Source organism: Callorhinus ursinus, unplaced genomic scaffold, assembly GCF_003265705.2.
Source record: "Callorhinus ursinus isolate GAN/ISIS: 27379988/994484 unplaced genomic scaffold, GSC_fseal_2.0 scaffold24, whole genome shotgun sequence".
Classification (NCBI taxonomy): domain Eukaryota; kingdom Metazoa; phylum Chordata; class Mammalia; order Carnivora; family Otariidae; genus Callorhinus; species Callorhinus ursinus.
Genome location: NW_027397086.1, coordinates 26,817,504 through 26,839,904, shown reverse-complemented (window position 1 = coordinate 26,839,904; position 22,401 = coordinate 26,817,504). Strand labels below are relative to the sequence as shown.

Here is a 22,401-nt window from a genome sequence, read left to right as displayed (position 1 = left end):
AAAGCATAGCCAAAGAGAGTAACCTTTTTAAAGCAAGGTTATCGCAGTGTTTGTGGTAGTTTTCTAAGAGGCTGGTAAAAGAACAGGGAGGCATGTGAAGAGGAGAGAAGGAGAAAGTTAAATCTTTCAAGAGGAAATGATGCTTAAGATGAAACTAAAAGATGAGTACCAGGAAAAAAACCGAAGACAGAATTACCAGAGGACCCACTAGATACAGAGTGAGCCTCCAGTTGTGTGGTGATCGGCAAGTGGCAGGTGAGAGTTGCCTGCTAAAGAGAGAGGACTACGTGCTGCCAAAAATTGTGTGATAACATTTTCCTTGTATTTAAATTGTGTGCACAAGAGAAGGGCACATATTTTAAGTGTGCAGCTCTGAATTTCGCAACTAAACCTATGTCACTAGCACTCAGCTTAGGAAATATTGCTGGTACCCCTGATACTCACCTGGGTACCTTTGCAAAAACTACCCACACAGCACATCTTGTGGTGCCTCCGTTCTTGGTTAAAAGACAATGTGGAAGTGAATATGAGGAGAAAGTTATATGAGTTCATGTACTTACGAAGGCCAAGAAGTCTCATGCCAGCTATAAACAAGAACCATGAAAGCCAGTGGTATAGTTCAGTCCCAGCCCAAAGACCCAAGAACCAGGAGCACAGACATCCGAGGACAGGAGAAAATGGATGCCCCAGCTTCCCCAGGTGGAGAGTGAATTTGCCTTTCCTCTGCCTTTTTGTTCAGTTTGTGTCTTCAATTGGATGATACCTACCACCAATGGTGAAGTCGATCTTGACTCAGTCTACAGATGTAAATGCACATGTCTTCCAGAAACCCTCACAAACCCGAGATAGTATTTTACCGGCATCCCTTAGCCCAGTCAAATTTAAACAAGTTAACCATCACAGTAGACAACATTTTATTTTTATTTATTTATTTTTAAAGATTTTATTTATTTGAGAGAGACACAGTGAGAGAGAGAACACAAGCAGGGGGAGCAGCAGAGGGAGAGGGAAAAAGCAGGCTTCCCGCGGAGCAGGGAGCCCAGTGCGGGGCTCGATTCCAGGACCCTGGGATCATGACTTGAGCTGAAGGCAGACGCTTAACATCTGAGCCACCCAGGCACCCCCACAGTAGACAACATTTTAAAACTAGCAGGTAAAAGGAGTCTTTGGTGGCAGCAAAAAAAAGAAATTGAAAATCACTACAATGCTCCATTTCTCTAATTCTGTTAAGTGAGGCATTTCATTTTCATCTGTCTTCCTAAAGAAGGATGTCATCAGCAAATCTAGGGGCATACACAGCATACCCAGTTGAGCTTTAGAGTAAATTTCAACTTTTTAAAAAAAATCTAGACCAAATATTACAAGCATTTTTTTTTTAAGTCATTGTTCCTAATCAGTATTTAATACCTTTCACCTTCCTTCTCTCCTTCAAATGTATTCTGTGGCCTTGGGTGGTTGGCAGGAGTGGGTTGATTGATTTCTTTTTAATTAAGGCCATCTCTATAACCATCATGCATGGAAAACAGAAGGATAGGTACATTTACTTTACTGCACAAATAGTACAAGTTTCATTAACATGTATTTTTAAATACCTGTTGGGTGCTATGTTAATACTGTATTAGTTGCATCGTTGCTTCAAGGAGTCCTTTATCCTCAAGGAGACTTTGAGAAGTGAATAGTAAGCCATATGTACTCTACAGTGTAAAGAATGGGGGGAAATCATGTAACTTTCCCAAATGCTGAGTCTTGTTACATTTTGCAGAAATAAAAAAAGAGTATGTCTCTACCTGTGCTATTTCCTGTCCAGGAGCCCTGTTCTCAAGAACATGCTTCTCATGTTCAATGACTAAGGTAGCCCACATCACATGACAGTCATTGCATCCCTAGGACCAGAAAATGCATTCTGACTTCTTTAGCCTATAAAATGCCCCAGGGAAAACCAAGGCAGGACAAGGAAAAGTTGGAAGTGGCTGCAGAAAGATGTTTGACCTTGTTTTTTTTAAGACGGCGGGATAGATTTCTCTGACATCTGAGACCTCGGGCTATAGCCTAGTCCTGGTTGTTGTGAACTGCCAGAATTAGTTCTCTGTTTAGATGCGTTATATTTCACTATGCTGTCACCATACTCAAAGGGCCGAGTCTGTGCATGTACGTAAGCCTCTTTTTGAGAAGTAGATGTAGAAGAATTGTGAATTATTCGTCCCAGTACTTGCCTGTTGAGTTGCAATAAAACAGACTTGTTGGGTCTATTAGGGTGGTAAGTAGCAATGTTACATGAGTTTTTGTTGTTATTTTCCCCAATCTAAAGATCTCATGTCCACTCACCCACCACCACCGAGAGGCTAGACCCTATGCTGGATTTGCTATTCTACACACTTAGCTACTCCCAGCTTCCCAATCTCTTCTGAGTCCCCTACATTCCAAAAAAATAATTTTCAGCACTATTCTTTTATCACATTATTTTCTGCTCAAGAATTGTTCACAGGTCCCTATTTCTCCTTACTTCAAGGCAAGACTCCATAACATCCCTGCCCAATCTCCCCTTCCCCTTCACTGTGCTGCTCCACTTGGCCTCACCCTATAATTTCCAACAGTGTCCTCAACATATACGATCTGTACTCTAGTCATAAATTTAATTCATCTTACACAGCCACTCAAGTGCTTCTACCATTCTCCAAGAGCCAACTGACAGGGAAAAAACATAATATTTATTCACAACTTATGTATCTGGCATGCTACATAAAATATTTCTAACCTCACAGCAACCCTATTTTACAGATATGGAAACGGAGGCTTGGATCCCAAGGTCATATAACTAGCAATAAACTGCAACTCATCCCACAGTCTTTATAAAGCCCCTTTGATCCCAGCACCTCGCCTATGCCACTGTAATCTAGCACATTGTTGTGCACCATTTTGTTTCCTAACTGTACCCTTGTCTTCCTTGTCTCGGTATCTTCACACCGCTGAGCATACTGTAGGTGATAAATGAGTACTTGTTGACTGATTTTATAAATGTTTACAGAGACTGATACCCAGCATTGAGTGACCATTTCAGGAGCTTAGGACAGACTGTGTTACAGCTTGGAAAACATACTTACTCGAGTAATGAAAAGAGAGCTATGACTGGCTGTGTTGAGCTTTGCCATTACTCCTGTCTCTTCATTCATCCTCTCTAGAAAATGGCCTTAGGGGATTGGTAGCAGCACTACATGAGCCCTCTGGGCTCTCTTGAGCATAGATAATTCATTTTTACCCTGCATGTGAGGTAGATACTATTCTAAGGACAGGTCCACAATTCTTTATCTGATAGCTTTGAGGGTGTATGTGTTTGAGAAATCAGAATTTTTCAGATTTTAGAGATTAAATATAGAGCTTATGCTATATATTGTATAACTCTCTCTGCAGGGTCTGAGTCAGCACCTAAAATCAGACACAGTAGCTCCACATCCCAACAAGTGGAATAAAGATGACAGCCTCAAGCCAGGTTCTGCCATCAAATAATTTGCTGTAAACTTAAGAGAAATCTTGGTTTTCAGAGCTTTTTGGATTTCAGGATTGTGAAAACTGCAGTAAGGGATGTGAACTGTTATTGAGATGTAATGACTCATTTAATCTCTCAGTAATTTGCAATGCTGTACCTTTTTTTTTTTTTTTTTGGAGATGAAGAAACACAGAAAGGTTGTACAATGTGCCCAAGGTCACATGGCTAGTAAGTGGCAGAGCCAGCATTTGAATTTAGATTGTCTGACTCCAGAACCGCTGCTTTTTACGACCCCAAATACTGCCTTCCAAGAGGACTTTGCAAGTCTCACCGACTGGTGATGTGACCTTGGACAACTGCCTTGGTGCCCTGGACCCCAGGTTCCTCTGCTGTTGCTGCGAGAAAATGTAGATGTCAGCTGGAGGCTTTCACCCCAGGAGGGCTAAATCAGATGGACTGGAAGTCCCTTCCTGCGTTGCGTAAAGCCTGCTCCAAGATTTCTGCAAAGTTCTAGAGGCTTATATTCTCATTGTCACAGTTGGCTTCAGCTTCTGCTAAATTAATTCACATTATGAATCATTATGAATCATCTCAGGATCTTGTTTTTGAATAACAGGATGTAAACTCATGTGAAACTCAGCTCTTCCTCTCAAGCAGACAAATGTCTTTAGATTGCTTGAGATTTCTCCACCTTCTTAAAAGTGCTTTATTTAGTTACCTCTCCCACTTCCATATTGCCTTGGCTTCTCCCTGCCTACACCCTTTCCCCTCCTTTCTCATTTCATCCTTTATCCTCGCTCGTTTCCCTGCCCCTTCTCTCCCTACTCTCCTCCTTCCTCTTCAGAGCAAAACCAAATTCCTCTTTTATTCCTTCCAGCATTTAATAATTTTTTGTGACCTTGGCTTTTGATACTTTTGCCTTCAAGGTATCATCTCCCAGTAAATTTTCTTACACAAAGACAGTTCTAAGAGTTCCTTGCCTTTTGCCCTCCCTTGATGCCCACCCTAAATGCTATCTCCTCCCACTTCTCAACCCCCAGTCAATGGTATCTGTGTTTCTTGCTTAGCTACTTAAGCTTCATTGTGGGGTATGCAAATGTCATGCCTACTCTAAAGCTGAAACTTCTCTTAATTACCTTCAGTGCCTAGTACCAAATTTTATTTTTAGTAGGTGTTCAGTAACTATTAGAATAAATCTGACAGGTGTACCAAAAGGTAGGAAGCCACTGATATATTCACTCAGTGATCAGACAGTTAATAGAAATTAGAGTCTATAGACTTATAACACTTGTCTTCATATTACCCTCAGTGGAGTAAAGTACTGGGGTTGAGATTTCAAAGACAACTGTAGTGCCTTAGTTGGGCAAATATATCAGATGATAGCCCGGACAATGCATTATGTTAATCCTCATCCCCAGTGAAATGTAATTTGGCCGGGATCAAAATACTTAAATAACTCAACCTTGATTATAGATTCTTGCTAAAACCATAAATGAGAATCCAGGAGGTTTCTTTACAACATAGGGTCAGTGATGCTAAAGTAAGCTCTAGAAAAAATTTTCTGGCAGCCGTGTTTTGTCACATCAGATATTACCGGTTTTAGGACAGCTTAACCCATGGTAGGAGCTCAACTCTTTGCTGATTGAATGAATGAATGAATGAATGAATGAATGAATGCGGTAAAAAACGTAGAAGACCAGGGCACCTGGATGTCTCAGCTGGTTAAGCATCTGAGCCTCGATTTCAGTTCAGGTCATGATCTCGGTGTTGTGGGATGGAGCCCCACATTGGGCTCTGAGCTCAGTGCGGAGTCTGCTTGTCCCTCTCTCTCTCTGCTCCTTCCCCCCACTCACACAACACACACTCTCTCTCAAATAAATAAATAAAATCTTAAAAGAAAAGAAGAAGAAGAAGAAAAAAGGACTTGTAGAAGACCTACAACACTGGCGGCAGAGGTTTTGAACACTGCCTGTTGCCCTGTCCTTACCTTCCTCCCGGTCACATGCCCATTATAGGAGAAGGAGACCTGAGTTCTAATCTCTCAGCTCTCCACCCCTAAACCCCCGTATGTGTGACCATCAGCAAGTAATTTAACTGCTCTCGGCTTGGTTATATCATCCTAGTAAAAGTGAAAGCCTCAGGCCAAATGAATACAGTTGTCTTTACAGAACTAATACAGGTATATGGAAACAAATACTCAAATCGTAGTAGAGACACATGAGTAAAAATCTGCCCCGTGCCTCACTCCCAGGTCTCCCTCCTCAGACAAAGTGCCTTTGGACTAATTCCGTCTTATTCCTCTAAATGCTATTTGTATGCCTCTAGTTCTTAATTTATCTACTCTAAGCAATATCATTTATCTTTGCACTCTTCAAGACAAAGAATTTAGTTTACTACTTTTCTCCTATATTTAATTATATGTATGAATATTTTAATGTTTTATATCCATTCCCTTTAATAGAGTTAAAGCACTATTTCTTTTTTTAAGCACTGTTTCTTAATCCATCAATTTTAAGTAGTATCCTGACTCCCCACTAAGTGAATGAATATTCCCTTCACTTCTCTCCACCTCTCCTCTTCCTTTAATTTCCTAGCTTGTCAGTGAAGACATTACTTTTTTTTTTCCACCAAAATCATAATTTTTATATTGTACAAAATTATATTTAAATTCTCTTTTGTAACTATGGTTTTCTTTAATGCTTTTTCTCTAGGTTAATTCTGAACATTGAAAGCCACAATAAAGTACAATTACGTGAATTGTGTTTACTGCAAACTGAGGTAGTGTGCTCAGATGTGCATAGGGAGTGGAGTGTGTGTCCCACCAAACGTGGGTCACTTCAAGAGGAACACCGCGAGCATCATAGCCACACTGATTCTCCCATTACACTCTGCATGTTGCTTGAAATCATTTTACAGTGTAGCTTGCTTCCTATTATGAAGGGCCTTCATTTTAAAATATCCTCAGACTTGAAATTTAGCGTGGTAGTTCCCAAATGTGGCTATACTTTGGAATCCCCAAAGAAGCTGTTAAGAAACCCTGATAGAGGATCCCACATCCAGAGTTTCTGGGCTGGAGTGTGGTCTGAACATCTGGGTTTTTACATTTTTGGCAGATGATTTCAATGAGTAGCCCTAGTTGAGGACCCTGACCATTAATGTCAGTCATGTCTAGTAGAGTCAAAGGTCATGAACTATACTGAGCCCTTTGGAAGCAGGAGCGAAAGTAAAACCTGATACCAGCTGAAGGCTTCTAGAACATTTTATTTCTTTTTTGGTTGCAGTTGCCTCCTTCATAACCTACCACTGCTACGATTGTTGAATAAGACACACTTCTCCACACTCAGCTTCTGAGGTGGTCATTATTCGATCGGAGAGCTGATTTTGTTTTCAAGTCTATTCTTTTCGTGGGTGGATACTCTGGGGCTTGGGGAGCTAAAGCTGTTGCGAGGAAATTGCATGAAATTTCGTCAGATCCTTGATATTCACACCTACGTTTCAAGAACTGATTCTTTTATCGTTGTGTCTAAGAATTTAACATGCACTGTGTTTCCAGTAGTTCCGATCTGATTTTGTCTAATTTCCAGGGTCAGTAGAAAAGTCATTCTCTTTCAGCCCTCCTACGAAGACACCCAGAAGACCTGATGGCAGGCTGGTGGGCCTGGGGTTCTAGTAGGTGTAGCAGGCTGTGAACAGGGACTGAGTAGAAGCAGCAGCAGAAGAGCCCGTGTGAACATACTGTCCTTTGGCCGCCTGGCAGTTAGCCTAAAAAACAAGCGTGAAAAAGGACGTGGGGTTAGAGCAAACGCAACCCTGTATTTGACCCTCTGGCTCTCATTTGAAACCAGCTCCACCTGCATCTGGATTTCTCTCTCCTTACAGTGGTTTTGCTAAATATTAGTGCTGATAGCATTCCTTGCCTTCTATAATACATTATCTCCTTTTTTATCCCAGTTTCCTGAGCATCTCTCAGGCAAGCTGAAGTTTGTGTCGGTTACTGAGAAAGTTTCTTTTTAGTACCAACAATATTGCAACAACCGTATTAGAAACTGAAGTTGATACAGTGGTAAGGGAATGGATGTTTCCAGTGGAGAAGCTTGCAGGGGCTGCTGCAGCAGTTTGCTAGAAAATGGACCAGACGTTATGCGGAAGGATCAGGCAAGGTGCAGCCAGAGGTACAACAGCAGATTTTAAAAGTTCTTTTTTTAAAATTTTCATTTTCCACCTATACTTGCCCCAAGAATATATCATTTTTTTGTAGTTGTAATCATACTATCATTTGGTTCCTTGTGTAAATTCCAATTAAAGGGGAGATCAGAATTACGAAACCTGCAATAATAGAATTTGAGCGCCACTCCATGGTACCATGTCTTCAAGTCCCTGTTCCTATTATCTTGCTCTCTCTCGGACTTGTTTCTACATCTACAGTGATTTTCAAAGCATGTTGCATGGACCTCAGCGCTTCTTAGAAATGGAAATTCTCTGGTTTGACCCCAGACGTTCTCAATTAGAAACCCAGTGGCTGGGGCCCAGAATCTGTTTTCACACGCCGTCCAGGTGACTCGGATACATACTCAAGCTTGAGAACCACCACCCTAAATGAGCTCAGCTTCCCTTCTTTTGTGTGGATGGCTCTTCCGACCCTTACTTTCACAATCCCTCCTTCATATTAGCCACATCTCCCTGCCCCTCATCAGCCACACCCCAGCACAGCCACACCCAGCTCTCCATCCTAACAAAGTAAGGCACTACCTCTAACATCTTACACCTCTCTTATGGCCCTGAGATGACTTCTAAGCTTCTCTGGGGTCTGCCTTCCCTTTAAAAGTGCCTCATTGCCAAACTCCTCCTACACTTGATTCCTCACCCAGCCTCCTCTGTGATCAGCAAGCCGCCTAACACGGCTATTGCTCAAACTCAGCACTCTTCCCTCTATTAAACTTTTACTCTTCTATCCTATTTCCCATTTAGATTGCTCTAGATCTTCCTGCATGATTAAGAGAGCTATTAGGAAAATTTCAGACCTAAGTTAATGCACTGCAAACTCACTCTCATTTCAGTTGCACCTTGCCTGATGCTTGGCCATCCTGTCTGGTGAGTCTCCTTGCGGACTACTTCAACAGCTATCCCAGGCTTTCCTGGTGTCAAGAGGCAAGTGTCCATTCCCTTACCCCCTCAACAGATGCCCTCGATGGTAATCAACCGCTACATCCCTTCATGTCTACAGACCCGATTCCAAATCCACTTTTTTTTCTTCTTGGCTGTCTCTTCCCTGCTTTCTGAGACCAACTCGGCCAACTGCATTTAATAGTCTCACGTAATCCTGTTTCTTCTAACTCCGTGTCCTCTGAATTATCCCCACCGTCTTCATCTTTAATCTCTCCTCTGGCTCCTTTTGCTTTACATTTAATTTCTTTATTTTTTTATAATGTTCAATTAGCCAACATATAATACATCATTAGTTTTTGATGTGTTCAACGATTCATGAGTTGCTCGCTCATCAGTGCTCATCACCGCACGTGCCCTCCTTAATACCCATCACCCTTCTGCTTTACATTTAAACATGCCTGGCTGTCTCCTCTTTGGGTAAACTCTGAGCTCCCTGAGGCCAGTATCTGTGTCTCCTTTGTTCACCCCAATCCTTGGCTCACAGTAGATATTCAAAAAGGAATGGTTCCTGACTGAATAAAATCCTATTCTGTCCTCATTTCTCCTGATTCTCCTTCCGGGTCTTTTCCTGACAACCTTCTTGAATGGGCACTTTTCCTCTTCTCTCTCTATTGGAACTGTTGTGTTGAGGGTCACCGTAGGCTCCCACATGCCAGTCTCAGCCTTTATTCTGAATCTCTCTGTAGTGTGTTATGACTGACCCCCTTGAAACTTGTTTCTATTGGTTCCCAGGATCTTCGGCCCCTCCCACGTTATTACTGCTGCTTGTCCTAGTGGCTTGCTTCTATTTTTTCCTAAAATGAAAGGTGCTCTGGTTCAGTCCTTGGCCTTCTTCTCTTCCCTCTCAAGTGTCTCTGTGGAAATTGTCTACTGTCCACTGTCATCAACCGTCCTCCCAGTGCGGATCGTCCGCAACTCTCCCAGCCCCCACCTTCCTACTGAGCTCTAATGCCACCTTTTCAACTATCCAATAGACATTTCTGGAGATACTGTCACGTCCTGAAGAAAACAATGCTTCTCCAGGTAAGAGAGCCAGGCTCCTAGTATCCACTCCATCAAGTAGATAAGAAGTAGTAGCATCTTAGGGCGCCTGGGTGGCTCAGTCGGTTGAGTGTCTGACTCTTGATTTCTGCTCAGGTCGTGATCTCAGTGTCGTGGGATCCAGCCCAGCCCTGGGCTCTGCGCTCAGCAGGGAGTCTGCTTGAGATTCTCTCTCTCTCCCTCTCCTGCTGCCCCTCTCCCTGCTTGCTTGCTTTCTCTCTCTAAAATAAATAAATAAAATCTTAAAAACAACAACAAAAAGGAATAGCATCTTACCAGGGCCCGCTTCATGAAAGCCTCCTGGGTGGCCTTCTTGTTGGCAGCCTTGCCACCCCAGGCAGCCAGTGCACTGGCCTGCAGGGCCCGTCCATAGGAGAAACTGAGTTTCCAGGGCTTTGGTAGAGGGCAAAGGTTGATAGCATTGAGGTTGAGAGTAGCATCCTCTTCGCTCATGCCACCAGACAAGAAGCAGATGCCTGGAAGGAGAGAAGTCATTGCACTCTACTCTTCCCAGCCTCTCTGCCCAGCAGGAGAGAGCAAGCCAGGAGCCTAAAAGAGACGGAATGCCTCCATCCTTTCTCTACTTGATGTGCATGGAACTGGGTTGGAAAAATTATAGTTTGCTTCTGCCGAGGCTAGCAGGGCTAAGGAGAGAAGGGCTTTAATAAATAAGGAGGGTGGTGACCTACTGAGGAAATCAATGGATTGTGTGCACTTGGACAGACACAGGCTATGTGGTATCATGGAGTGTGAGGGGACATGCTGGCCGCCTGTGAGACACAGAGGTCCATTTCTTGGATACAAGACTCCCGGGCAAGCACAAACGCTGGTGGAGCTCCTTCACGGGATAAGGGCTTAGACCTCAAGTCAGAAAAGAAGGAAAGCCTTACCGGGAACAGCTGCAGGAACAGTCCGGTGGAGAGCGGTGACAGTGGCCATAGCCACTTGCTCTGGAGTATACTTTTTGGTGCAGGCATGTCCGGCAGTCACCATGTTGGGCTTCAGCAGGGTGCCCTCCAGGTAAACGTGATGGTCATTCAGGGCCTTGTAGACAGCCGCCAGGACCTGAGGGACAAGACGTCCAAAAGCTGAAACCCAGCACCAGCCTGACAGTCCCCTGACCTTGGCACTTTCAGGTTGCAGGGCTGAGAGACAAAGGAATCCTCGTATGGGGCTTGGCCTAAGTTTCCTCATCAGAGCAATGCACAGGCAACTGCAAGCCACGGCCATTGAGCACAGCCAAGCTGGCCTAGCCCCACCTTCCCTACTCTGACTGCACACTGCAGGGACAGGTGGCATGGCTCTGCTTCCTGGAGCCCCCTCACTCCTTCCTTCCCTTCACTCCCTTTGGCCAGTTGAGCCTGCCTTGATTTAGCTGGTTGGGGACATCTAAATTGGCCTCCATTCTCCATCTCCATAGAAGCTGAGGAGTCACAGAAACATACATTTTAGAGACAGAAGCACTTTCAGACCTCATCTCAGTCCACCAACTTTTGCAAGTGGAGAACGTGAAATCAGGTTGCGTTGCAGATATGAACAAAGTACCTTCTAACTACATTTTGTCATGTGAGTCTCATCTTATTTTTAAATTTCTTTGTTTACATATAATGTAACTGATCCCAAAACACAATAGGATTTACTCACAGCCCCACAACTGGGAACATGGATTGTCATATCCAAGTCTTGGTACTGCAAATCCTATCCTTCTTCCATGTGGAGAATACCATTGTGCCAAAAGAGTAGAAGGTTTGATACGTACCCCCTTATCTTCTCAATGCTACATAATGATTCCAACTGAAGAATATTTCATATATAACAGCTGATATATATTAACAGGTCTTACTTAAAAATAAGATATTTCAACTGGAATTGGGACCTTTATATTCAAGACTTACCTTCTCAGTAACATACTGGCAGTGTTCCAAGTCATGGTCTCCATCAGGAATGACCTCTGGTTCAACAATGGGTACCAGCCCATTCTAAAAAGGAAAAAGGGGGAGATAAAGTGCAGCTCTGCTCACCGTGATCCTTTCCTTAAGAAGATATTTGACAGTTGCAATTGATATAAAATGAAGCCCTTATAGAGAAGTGCCATTCACTGACTTAAAGGCAGTATCAGGAAATTTAATGGAATTTCTAGTGAGCATTTGTGGCTTAGCCAAAAAAGAACAATGAGATTAAAAAAAAAAAAAGTTCCCCTGGGAGTGGGTAAAATAATGCAAATCCTTAATTTCTATAGCTAGAGGTTCTTCTAGAGACTATTCTAGCTACCTCAGAACCTAGCTCTCACCCTTTTAGGGCAGTAAAATTTCAATCACTAATAAGGATGCCCCTTGTGTGGATTAATTAAAGAATTAAGCACTGTGTATAGCTCTAACTGGGACTCTCCAGGTACCCACAACCCAGGTAACCTCAACATAGCACCCACACAAGCAAATCAGACTTAACTGGGATCGATCCCAGAGACACTATGTTGGAAACTAGTGTCAGGTCACCATCATCCAAGATATTACTTGGACTGGGGCTAAATCAGAGCTATCACTCTCGAGCTAGGGATCTAAGAGGATCATGTTTTAGATGTGATGGAGCACAGGTAAGCAAGTGCCCTGGCCATAGGGGCTGGATCACTCTTAAGACCCAGCTTATAGAACTTTGGCAGAGGGCAGCCATTGACGGCATTGGCCTTTTGGGCTCATAGCTGACTTGTGGGACCAAATCTTTCCCTACCACGCTTGGCTATAGCAGAAGTGGTGGAAAATGCCACCAGGATATAGTGATGAGATAAGGTTCATGTACTTGTAGTAAAATTGGAAACAGAGGTTCTGAAGAAAGCTCTTTCTGACTGCTTTTTAGCCCAAGGGGAAGGCAGACCACCTGCTGACAGATGCTGGCGTAGCGGGCCAGGGTGTTGGCGTTTTCCTGGATGGCAAGGTTGGACGGACACTGGTTGTCAATCCTCAGCACAGCGCGCCATTTCCCAAAGTCAGCACCGTCTTTCTTGTACTGAGCACAGCGCTCAGAAAGGCCATCAAGACCTGCAAGTCACAAAAGAGAGAAAGGTTTCTTTGCACTCATGTCCCTGATCCATGGGGCCACTGATAAAGTGAAGGCGTTCTTCTTTGCCTTACCTTTCAGATCAGCAGAGCTTAAGGACTGAAAACATTAATCCCAATACTAAGCCCAAACTGGGGCTTTATACTTAATAAGAAGAACAGAGGGAACTAATATTTGTTTAGTATTTACTATGTTCCAGGCATGATTCTAGGCATTTTGCATACCTTATCTCATTTAATTATGATAACAATTCTAATAGTTAATATTATACTTGTTTTACAGATGCGAAACCTGAGGCTCCAAGAGGTTACGTGACTTTACCAAGTTTGCAGAGCTAATGAGTGACAGAGCTGGCATTCAAATTCTGCTTAACTAACCTAATGCTATGGTTCGTACTTGTCCACTTGGGCAGTGAAGCACCTTGCAAAATTGTCTAATTAGTAAATGATAGAACTAGGAGTCAAACCCTGGTGGGTCTGATCCCAAAGCTTGGGACCTTTCCTCTCTTCTGCTGCTGGATTTTTCTCTAAAAATTACATTCTCAGGTAAGAGTATCTTCTCTGTGCAAAGCACCGTGGTAAGCACTTTATGTACATTGTCTAATTAATCCCCATGACTACTCTGCAAAGTAGATATTGTCATCCTATTTTAACTGACTCAGGACATGTATGTGACCAGCCTAAGGTCACATAGTTATGGAATAGAGGAGTTAGGGTTGAAAAGCAGGTGTGTGTGGCTTTAAAACCAGGATGAGATTCTTATTTTGTTTTCCCTTGCTCACCTCTTTGCTTGCCTTCATTTCTAGCATATATTAGCATGATTCATATCAGCAGGTGATATCCTTACCTTGAATGGTGGTTTCCTTGTTGGTTCCTGCAAGGGGAGCACTTCCCTGGTCTAACTGTGAATATAAATAATTAACACGTAATTAGCAGGTGTCAGGGGTCCCAGGAAAACAAAAGCAGAGCCCCTGGTACTAATAGTTCTCATCTTTCACAAGCTAAGGAGTTGAATTAGGAAGGTGTATCAGTCACGGGGCGGGGGTGAGGGTGGGAGACACAATTAAATCCATAGCAGAAGGGAAGTACCTGGAAGAAAAAAATGCAAGTGTCAACAGTAGGAGGATGGAAAATATGGAAAGCACAGGCCTGGAGTTCGGGAAATAAGAAGTAATCTGACAGTACCTGGGATGCAGAGGGGCCATATAAGAGCAGCTTCTCTTATTTGTGCAAGGGACATTTAGGGAGAACCTACACATACCGAGCATGACATTATTCCAGGAAATCGAAAGAGTAAAGATGCAGCCCCTACTCTCGGCATAGCAGAGGCTGAGGCCATGAGCCTGAGAGGTAGACAGGCTGGGTTTGAACTGGCTCTGGTTTTGTCTTGCTGTGGCCAAGTTATGCTATGCCTTGTAAGAAGTGAATTGACCTCCAGGGGTTACGAGGAGGATTAAATGAGCGCTTGGAGTTGTAAGCACTCAACAGATAACTAGTTTTCACTCGTGAGAAGTTCTTGCAGTTTTGGAAGACTGAGTTGTACCCGAACAGTAAGTGGTTTAATCATTAATAGTGACCATGAACTAAATAATGATTATGTGGTTTTTTTTACAAACTCCTTTCATCCTTATAAGAGCTTTATGAGGTAGGCACTACTATTCCCATTTCAGAAATGAGAAAATCGAGACACCAGGAGCTTGAGTACCTTGCATAAAACTTAGTTGAAAGAAGAAGACACCAGCCAAAAAATCTAGAAGAGGACCTGTTTCTCAGGGGGTAGGCTGATAATGAGAAGGACAGAGGGAACAGTGACTAGATGAAGAGGGTGTTCAGAGCATCAGCCCGGTGACTGGGCTGGGCATTTGGCTGGGATGAGGCAAAAGGGAAATGGAAAGGGAAGTGTTCACCTTAATTCCCACCACAATCCCCTTTTCCTTGAGGATGTTTCTGAACAGCTTTCCCTGGCCGTCCTTCTGGTAGAGGGTCTCGTGGAACAGGATCACGCCCCCGATGCTCTGGTTGATGGAGTTGTCCACGGTGAAGAGGATTTCTCGGAACTGCCGGCGGTTCTCCTCGGTGTTCTCCACCTTGATCCTCTGCAGGCGGTTTCCCATGGTGCCTAGGGTGGGCGGGACAAAGGCAGCTTGAGGAGCCAACCAGGCCTGTACTGCCGGCCTCCTCCCCTCTAATGACCCTCAGCAGGATGGAGGGCAAGACTCTTTTTTATCCAGATCTTTAAAACTCCTGTCTCCTTTTTCGGCTCCCAGGGGAAAGATCTTGACTGCTGCCAGGATGTTGGATAGGCAGCGTATGGACTAGATATGTCAGGGTCACGGTGGAAGCCACCAGTGGGTCCAAGTGTGTATATTAGGTCCTCAGGCCTCTCCAGCCATCACCACCCCGACCCAGGTCCAGCCCTCAATCTGACTAGATGTATGTACCATAGGAGGAGGGGTGGGGCGGGCTCTTGACTTCCCTGGTTTCTATCATTTTATGGTGGGCCAGACAGGCCTGCCACAACCTACCCTTGTGTCATCCTGGGCTTCTCTCAGCCACAAGCCCTTCCCTGTTCCAGATGAGGGCACTTCCCTGCCCTCCCTGCCCTTCCTTAGCTGACCTTACACTGACTTCTCATTAGTAGCAGAGGTCTATGTATCTGATCTCATTCTGGTTCCTGAGTTCTTGGCCTTGCTACAGTCTAGATTCAAATGATCCCTGGCAAGGGGCCTTGAAATGGGGGGCTTGAGCCTCTTCCCTTGGTTTTCAGAAATCTACCTACTGGAACTATAGGACTCAAAATGTCTGTCTATGCTTGCTGGCTCTTCTGTTCCCACTCCTGTGTACCTTTACTCCTCTGAGAGGAAAGAGAATATAATTGTTGCTTGCGTTGGCTAAGTTGTAGAAATAAGAACACGCTTGTTGTATGATGTTACTTGCGCTCACCTACAGACTCATCTGCAGCCAGGATCCCCTTCCCATTGGTAACAATGCGCTGTGCAATTTCGGAGAGCTCCTTCTTCTGTTCTGAGGTGAGGGCTGGAAATCGGGGGGCCATGGTGACAGGTCTGGAAAAGAGTGCAGGAGTGTCCTGAACAGAACTGCAGGTAGCTCAGACAGATTCGTGACCAAGGCAGGGAAGGTATACAAACAAACCCTCTAGGCTCCTCTTATACTTTCGGCCCACTTCCATAACTGGATGAACAACTGAGGTCTGGGATTTTCCCCCTTTAGCTTAAGGAGTTGTAATTAGCCATAGTGGATGAAAGTGGGATGCCAAATTTCCTGGTCATCCTAAACAGAATTATCTTCCAGGAGACCGTTGGGTTCACTGATCCGGAGACTTGAACCAGCTCATTAGTGATCCACTCAAATCTGATAAATAGATGGCCTGCAGTACTTGACTATCTCTCTGTGGATTGCTGGTGCCTTTGTGTGCTCTGGATGACTTGAGGCCAGGACAGTGGGGCTTTTAGCCTCTATGGCCATCTCCCATTTTGTTCTGTTAGCCTGTGTTATTCTCTGGGTAGCAAGCTTGAGAGGCTTTGGCCTTGCAGTTAACCTCCCTTAGCTTTGGGACATAGACAGTATGGTGTGTAAGGCTCTTTTTTCTTATATTCAATGACCTATGACAGCATTTGGGATAGGTGGGGAAGATTTTCCCTTAGTGCCTCTGGGCTGGAGGCTCCCATGGACTCGGATGCCAAAGTCATCTGGTGATCCTTGCCCCAGTAATTCTCAGCTTCACTGCTCTAGCAAGGAAGGACTCTGGTTTGAAGATCCCCTATCCAAGCACCCTTCTCAGCAGTGGTTTCTCTGAAGGGGATCATTGCTTTTGTTGGGCTGCCACTTCGGGCCAGTCTTGAAAATGCAAGCTCACAGGGCTCTCATCTTGGATGTTAGAAAGAGTGATTTTGCATCAAAGAAAAAAAAATGGTAGTAAAGATTATCTTTAGTGGTTTCCCATCCAATCCTATGACCTCCTCCTTTCTCCGGTCCCCTTCCTCTCATATACTCACCCATAGGTTAGACGCCCCATGCCTGCTTTCCACTTCCTGCAAGCCCAGGGACACCTCAGTTCTCATTTGATCCACTCAGCAACCGGGTAACCAGGGCAACTAGTATCTTTGTTAATTAATGAGCAAGGTAAGCTTCAGAGAAGTTAACTGATTTGTCCAAGGTCTCAGCTACGGGGAGGCAGAGCTCCCCACTCAGTCCTGCCCCTCCTGGTAAATCAATTTCTTCACATTTTCTGCATCCCTTCAAGGCAGGCTTGATATAAGAAGTGGGTGGCTACTGAACTGATTCTTGAAAAAGTATCATTGGTATCACTGATGCTACTTTCACTTCAACAAGAGTCCTCGTCTTAACCCCAAAGGGTGGAACCACAGTGCTGTCACTGGGAACAGGACAGGCTAGTGGGCAATGATCTCTAGAGAAGATATTCTTCCAAGGCTGCTCCTATCCCAGCCACCTAAAGATAATGTTTCCCCTTGTTTACACATGAGTTCCTAATACTGTAGTCAGGGATTACTAGCTGTAAATCTGGTTACTAGATCTTTATGTAGAAGAAGCCAACCTGAAGTTGGCAACCTTCAGGCCAAAGTACAAATCCTCTCTCTCAGTTTAGGTAACTGCATAAAGGAATTCACAATTAAGAAATCAAGATGTTTCCTTAATGAAACAAAAGGAAAACATAGCCCAATAATAGCAAATCACCATTAATGCCAAGTACTCCGCTAATTACTTTACAAGCACTGTATAATTCATTCCTTATTATAACCTCCAAAGGCAGCTGGGCTTCCCCCACCACTACCACATAATAGATAAGGAAAGCACATAAGGGAGTTTAATTATTTGTCCAAGGACATTCAACTAATAAGGCGCAAAGTTGGGATAAGGTGCAGTACTCCCCTCCTTCCAGGAAAGAGTGAGCCTGGTGAAAGGAATCGGCCTTTGGGTGACTCTAAGTGGACTCTTGAAAAACCCCCCAGAGTTCTTGTTGAGAACACCCCCATAGTACCCAAAATCTGTGGGCTGTGGCTCATCATCCATACACCATGGACCTCGTCAATTCATAAACATCTCACACATTCACACAGGTTTTAGCTACTAGATCAGACAGACCTGCATTCAAGGACCAGTTCTGCTTCCTCCTAACTGGGACCATGGGCCAGTCAGTAACTTCTCTGAGTCTTAGTTTACTGTGGAATAAATGGTGCTAATATCTGTTCTGGGTGTCTCATTGCCAAGTGGATCTACTGTGACCTGTGATCACCCTACTCATTATAGTTGCTCAAAATATATTTGTTGAGTTAATTGTATGATAAATATGAAGATGTTTTATAATATATTATGAAAATGTTGGGTATTACTATTTCTTTTTAAATTTTTTTAAATTTTTAAAAAAATAATTACCTGAGATTCCATGTTTCTATTTACTACCAAGTTATTTTTTTCAGTCTGAGTGTGCTGACTTGACCAGAAAAAAAAACAGAGAAAAAGTCAAATTGAACCAATACTGTTTATGGGAAGTTAAACTTCTACAGAGAGATTAAAGGTCTATACCACCTCAGCACAAATGTTGCCCCTCTGTTAATCATAAAACAGGATCACAGACCAATGTTCATCCCTGGGAGACAGGAGGCCAGGTGGGAGTGGGTAACCATAGAGAATGATCTTGGGCTCCTAAGCCTCTGCTCATCGAGGTCTCAAGCCAATCTGATTTTAAAGTGTGATGGGAAGTGGTTCACATTATATTATTAAGTAAAAAGAAAAAAAAGGCAAGTTTCAGAAAAGTATGTGATATAAAATATCATTCTTGTTTAATTAAAAAAATGGTATAACACATACAGTTTGTAGATCTATATAAGCAGAGAATAACCACCCTGGTATTATTTGTGGGGATTGGGATGGGATGGACTAACTCTCACATTTTACTTTATACATTTTTTGTAATGTTTGATTTCTCAAATAGGTCTATATATGACATTATGTATTATACATAATATATTAACAGGTGATATATATACAAATCTGGGAAGAGGTTGTGAATATGAAAATAAGAGAATGGAAGGCAATCACAGAAAAACAGCTGCAAATGACCTCAGGGATATCTATATTAACCCTGCCAACTTTAAAGATGGGGAAACTGAGGCTCAGAAAGATTATGTCTGATGCCCCTTCTAAACTGTGATGCTCTAGGATTATAAACCACATCCTACTGGCTTATGACTTGGAATCCCTTTTCCAATCCTTTTCAGCAAAATAGCACATAAAACCTACAGTATGGTTATTTCTACCTTCCTTCGAGAGGTTCTGGGTGAAAAGAGAATGATTTGTAAAATAGTGAATATGAAAATATTCATAGAAAATATGAATATTTAACTCCTGGAGAAATATCAGGGAGTAGAGAGTCCATTCACTTCTCCAATGTACAAGGCAGACAGGTTTTCAAAAGGACATGAGGGGCTTATGCATTGAAAGCCTATGATCTCCGGGTACTGTGAGCAAGAATTTTATATACAGGTGTGTGAAGATGCCCACAGCTTCATTACCCACCCCCATGTCACAGTGACAAAAGCAGTGAGATGCCTTATGACAGCCTGGTGCCTTTGAACACAGGTGAGGTAGCTCGGAAAGAGAGCTGAGTGTTGCTCTTTCTTCTAGGATTACAGCATCTACACTGCATTCAGCACCTCGGGCTCTAGCGTTGGCCTGGGGGGTGGCCAGATGTGCCTTGGCCTAACGGCAGCAGAGCTGGACCCCCACTGGATCCAAACTGGCAAATGGAGCCCTAGGTAACTATTTAGGAGAAGTTTATTTTAGAAGGCAACCTATCCTCACAACATGTCTATTTTTCAAATAGTAGAGCAAATGTCCCAAAGGTCATCAGCCGCTTTTGATTCCAAATAACTTAAGCTGTAGGATCTTCAAAGGAGGAAATGTTATAGGAACAATCAAATGAGTGGAAGTTTGATAATTCATAATCTAATGACGGCGGTGCCCTGTGGCGATACCAAGCCTGTTCTGCATTCTCCTTTGAGCTGTGGGGGAAAGCAAGGAGTTCATCTGTGTGACCAAAAACTTCAGTGCCAACACTAGTGGGTGTAGAAAGAGAATAAAGAAAATGACGTTAGACGACAGGTCTGTAAATAAATCATGGAAATAAGCAGTTGTTATGGGGAGGGTAGGAATGAGCAGGAATCTCGAGAAGTGATTAGAACCTTGCCAAATAAGTGTATTCAAGTTGTTTCTCCCAGGCCAGAGACAGAAGCACCTTCGTACTGGTAACACTGGGAACGGTCTTGAACATTTGCCTCCACTCAGAGAATCAGCAAAGCTGTGGATGAGCATTTACACTTAGGGAGAAAAACAACCATTTCAGCACACCAGCACGTTTTCGGCCACCACCAAGTTTCTCCTGAAAATAAAAGCAAACAGACTTTCTCGGCTACATGTGTAGCACCATCAGTAACCCTCACTCCCTGGTGCAGTCCAGGTAGACAAAGGAAGTTCTGTTACTTACAGTTTGGGAGAGGAAAGTCCTCTTAGGGATCAGAAGCTGTGGAGGAGTCAGCAGCTGCCAAATAGGACGAAACCCTGGGAACACGCAGTTTTTATAGACCTCCTGTCAAAGTTTGTTGGTTTTTGGTATATATATATATATATATTTTTAACTTTCACCCTCCTCTTCCCACTGTTTATCCGTGCCTGATTGGCTCATAAACAGCCAGTCCTGATCATGCTCACACACTCATTGGACTCAGGGAATGTTAAAGCTACAGGGGCTATCTGGAGACCGTGTAGTTCTTCATCCAGACGGTTCATTTTTCAGGTGAGGAAACTGAGGCACAGAGGATTAGGGGAGTCCCCTAAGTCACACAGCTAGTAAATGACAGAACTCTAGAGCCACCAACAGAACCTGCGAAGAATGTCACCTTAGCTCTAGCACTTACTAAACACACGACCTTGGCCAAGGCTTCTTTTCTTTCCTTCCTTCCTTCCTCCCTCCCTCCCTCCCTCCCTCCCTCCCTCCCTTCCTTCCTTCCTTCCTTCCTTCCTCGCTTCCTTCCTTCCTTCCTTCCTCGCTTCCTTCCTCCCTTCCTTCCTCCCTTCCTTCCTTCCTATGTCTCCAGGCCTTAATATCCTCCTCTGTAAAGTGGGATCTCAACTTCACAAGAGCATTAAATGAGTTTGTAGAGTGCCTGCACACAGTAGGCAGGAGATCCCTCCTTGTCCTCCAAAACCAAGCTGGGCCCCCTGATGTTGATAATACCAGAACACACTGTATCTACCCCATTCTCATTCTTTCTCACCCTTTATGCATTTGTCTGTAGCGTGGTAAAAAAAAAAAAAAAAACTAGAATAAAACTCAAAGTGATTGCTGTAAGCCACCAGCTTCCCTAGTTATGGCAGTGTTTGGGTAAGGGTTCGTTTTACGGGAATTTTTTTTTTCCTGAGCACTAAACCAAAATCTAGGTCAAGAGGAGGCAAATAAAATTTTCTTCCTGAGGCAAATAAAAGTTCTGGGGGAAATCTAAAAATAATGAATGACCATGATCACAGGAAAGCATAAAATTCTCAGGACTATATTCCTTTGGGATAACTCATAAAATGGAAGGGGGAAAAAAACCCCTAAAAACCAAAGTGCTTGATGGTATAGGGTGTGGTGCTCTAATAAGTGAACTGTCAATGGAATGAAGGAAAAAGAAGCAGAGAACTAAGTTGTCTTAATAGAGTTCAGGCTCAGACAGCTTCTAAAAGTGGGGGAGCATTAGACAACAAAGATGATTATTAAAGGAAATTGAAATGTTTGAAACACAAAACTGAGGCCCATTTGGCAATGGAAGTTTTGGCCAAGGCCTGTCCTAAGGAGAGCAAAGGACCAGGCCAGGTAAAGGTCAATCAGCATTCTTGACTCCACGTGCCCGCTGAAGGCACACTTTCTGGTTTCCCCATCTCCACCTGATGCTCATGCAAGCCCCTGATCAGACCAAGATGGCCTGATTTGGGGGATATGCGAGTTTCATCAGATTTGATTTTTGTCAAAGGAGAATGAAGGAAGAATATGGAGGATAGTGATGACAGAATGGAGAGCAGGACTAGTGACAGCTGTTGGGGGTCAGGCTTGGAGTGTCAGAATCGTGACTAAAACGTGCCACCTGCCAAGAGATGCATGGTAGAAACAATTTTACTTACGCTAGCAGCATGAATTATTCTTGTTATAACAATGACAGCAATAACAATAATAGTTGCTATTTTTTTGAGGTGTTAGGATGCCTCTGGTTCTTTTTATACATGATCTGCCATCTCAGCACCCCTCTGAGGAGAGGTTTATTACTCCTGTTTTCTGGGTGGGGAAACTCTTGTTTGGAGAAGGCAAGTAACTTGCCTGGAGTCACAGGACGGGCACACAGGAACTCCTGTTTCCTCCAAGCCAGTGGTCTAAAGCAGGGCTGCTTACCTTTTAGCTGCCACAGATGGCATAGATTAGCCCTTTCCCTCTCCCCCTCCCAGCAGTTTATAACCTTGGACATTAAACCTGCATTCATCAGGAAAGAATGCCTTGCGTCGGCAGACCTGGGTGGCCCTGCTCTTGCTGGGTATCATTTCACGTGGACAGCAGCCTGGCCAGCGTGTCAGAGGAGCGTGAACACA

General features: G+C 43.7%; 1 protein-coding gene across 1 annotated transcript; it reads right to left on the bottom strand.

Moving 5' to 3' along the window:
• Positions 1-6,725: 6,725 nt before the first annotated feature.
• On the bottom strand, positions 6,726-20,412 carry ALDOB (aldolase, fructose-bisphosphate B). The gene is made up of 9 exons (XM_025888162.2): positions 20,270-20,412; positions 15,688-15,809; positions 14,652-14,863; positions 13,592-13,646; positions 12,566-12,726; positions 11,587-11,670; positions 10,582-10,756; positions 9,968-10,167; positions 6,726-7,246 (listed from the first exon to the last, which is right to left on the bottom strand). Exons 2-9 carry the CDS (start codon positions 15,797-15,799, stop codon positions 7,151-7,153), a joined length of 1,095 nt encoding a protein of 364 aa, XP_025743947.1. The 5' UTR covers positions 15,800-15,809; positions 20,270-20,412; the 3' UTR covers positions 6,726-7,150.
• Positions 20,413-22,401: the final 1,989 nt, after the last annotated feature.

What these genes read in the sequence shown, in the direction of transcription:
- ALDOB (XM_025888162.2), bottom strand. Translation starts at nt 15,799, where the DNA reads ATGGCCCCCCGATTTCCAGCCCTCACCTCAGAACAGAAGAAGGAGCTC. An exon ending in CAAGGAAACCACCATTCAAG is followed by an intron (nt 12,727 to 13,591) that starts GTAAGGATATCA and finishes TGTGACTTGCAG; the next exon opens with GTCTTGATGGCCTTTCTGAG. An exon ending in CTTTCATGAAGCGGGCCCTG is followed by an intron (nt 7,247 to 9,967) that starts GTAAGATGCTAT and finishes CTTGTTTTTTAG; the next exon opens with GCTAACTGCCAGGCGGCCAA.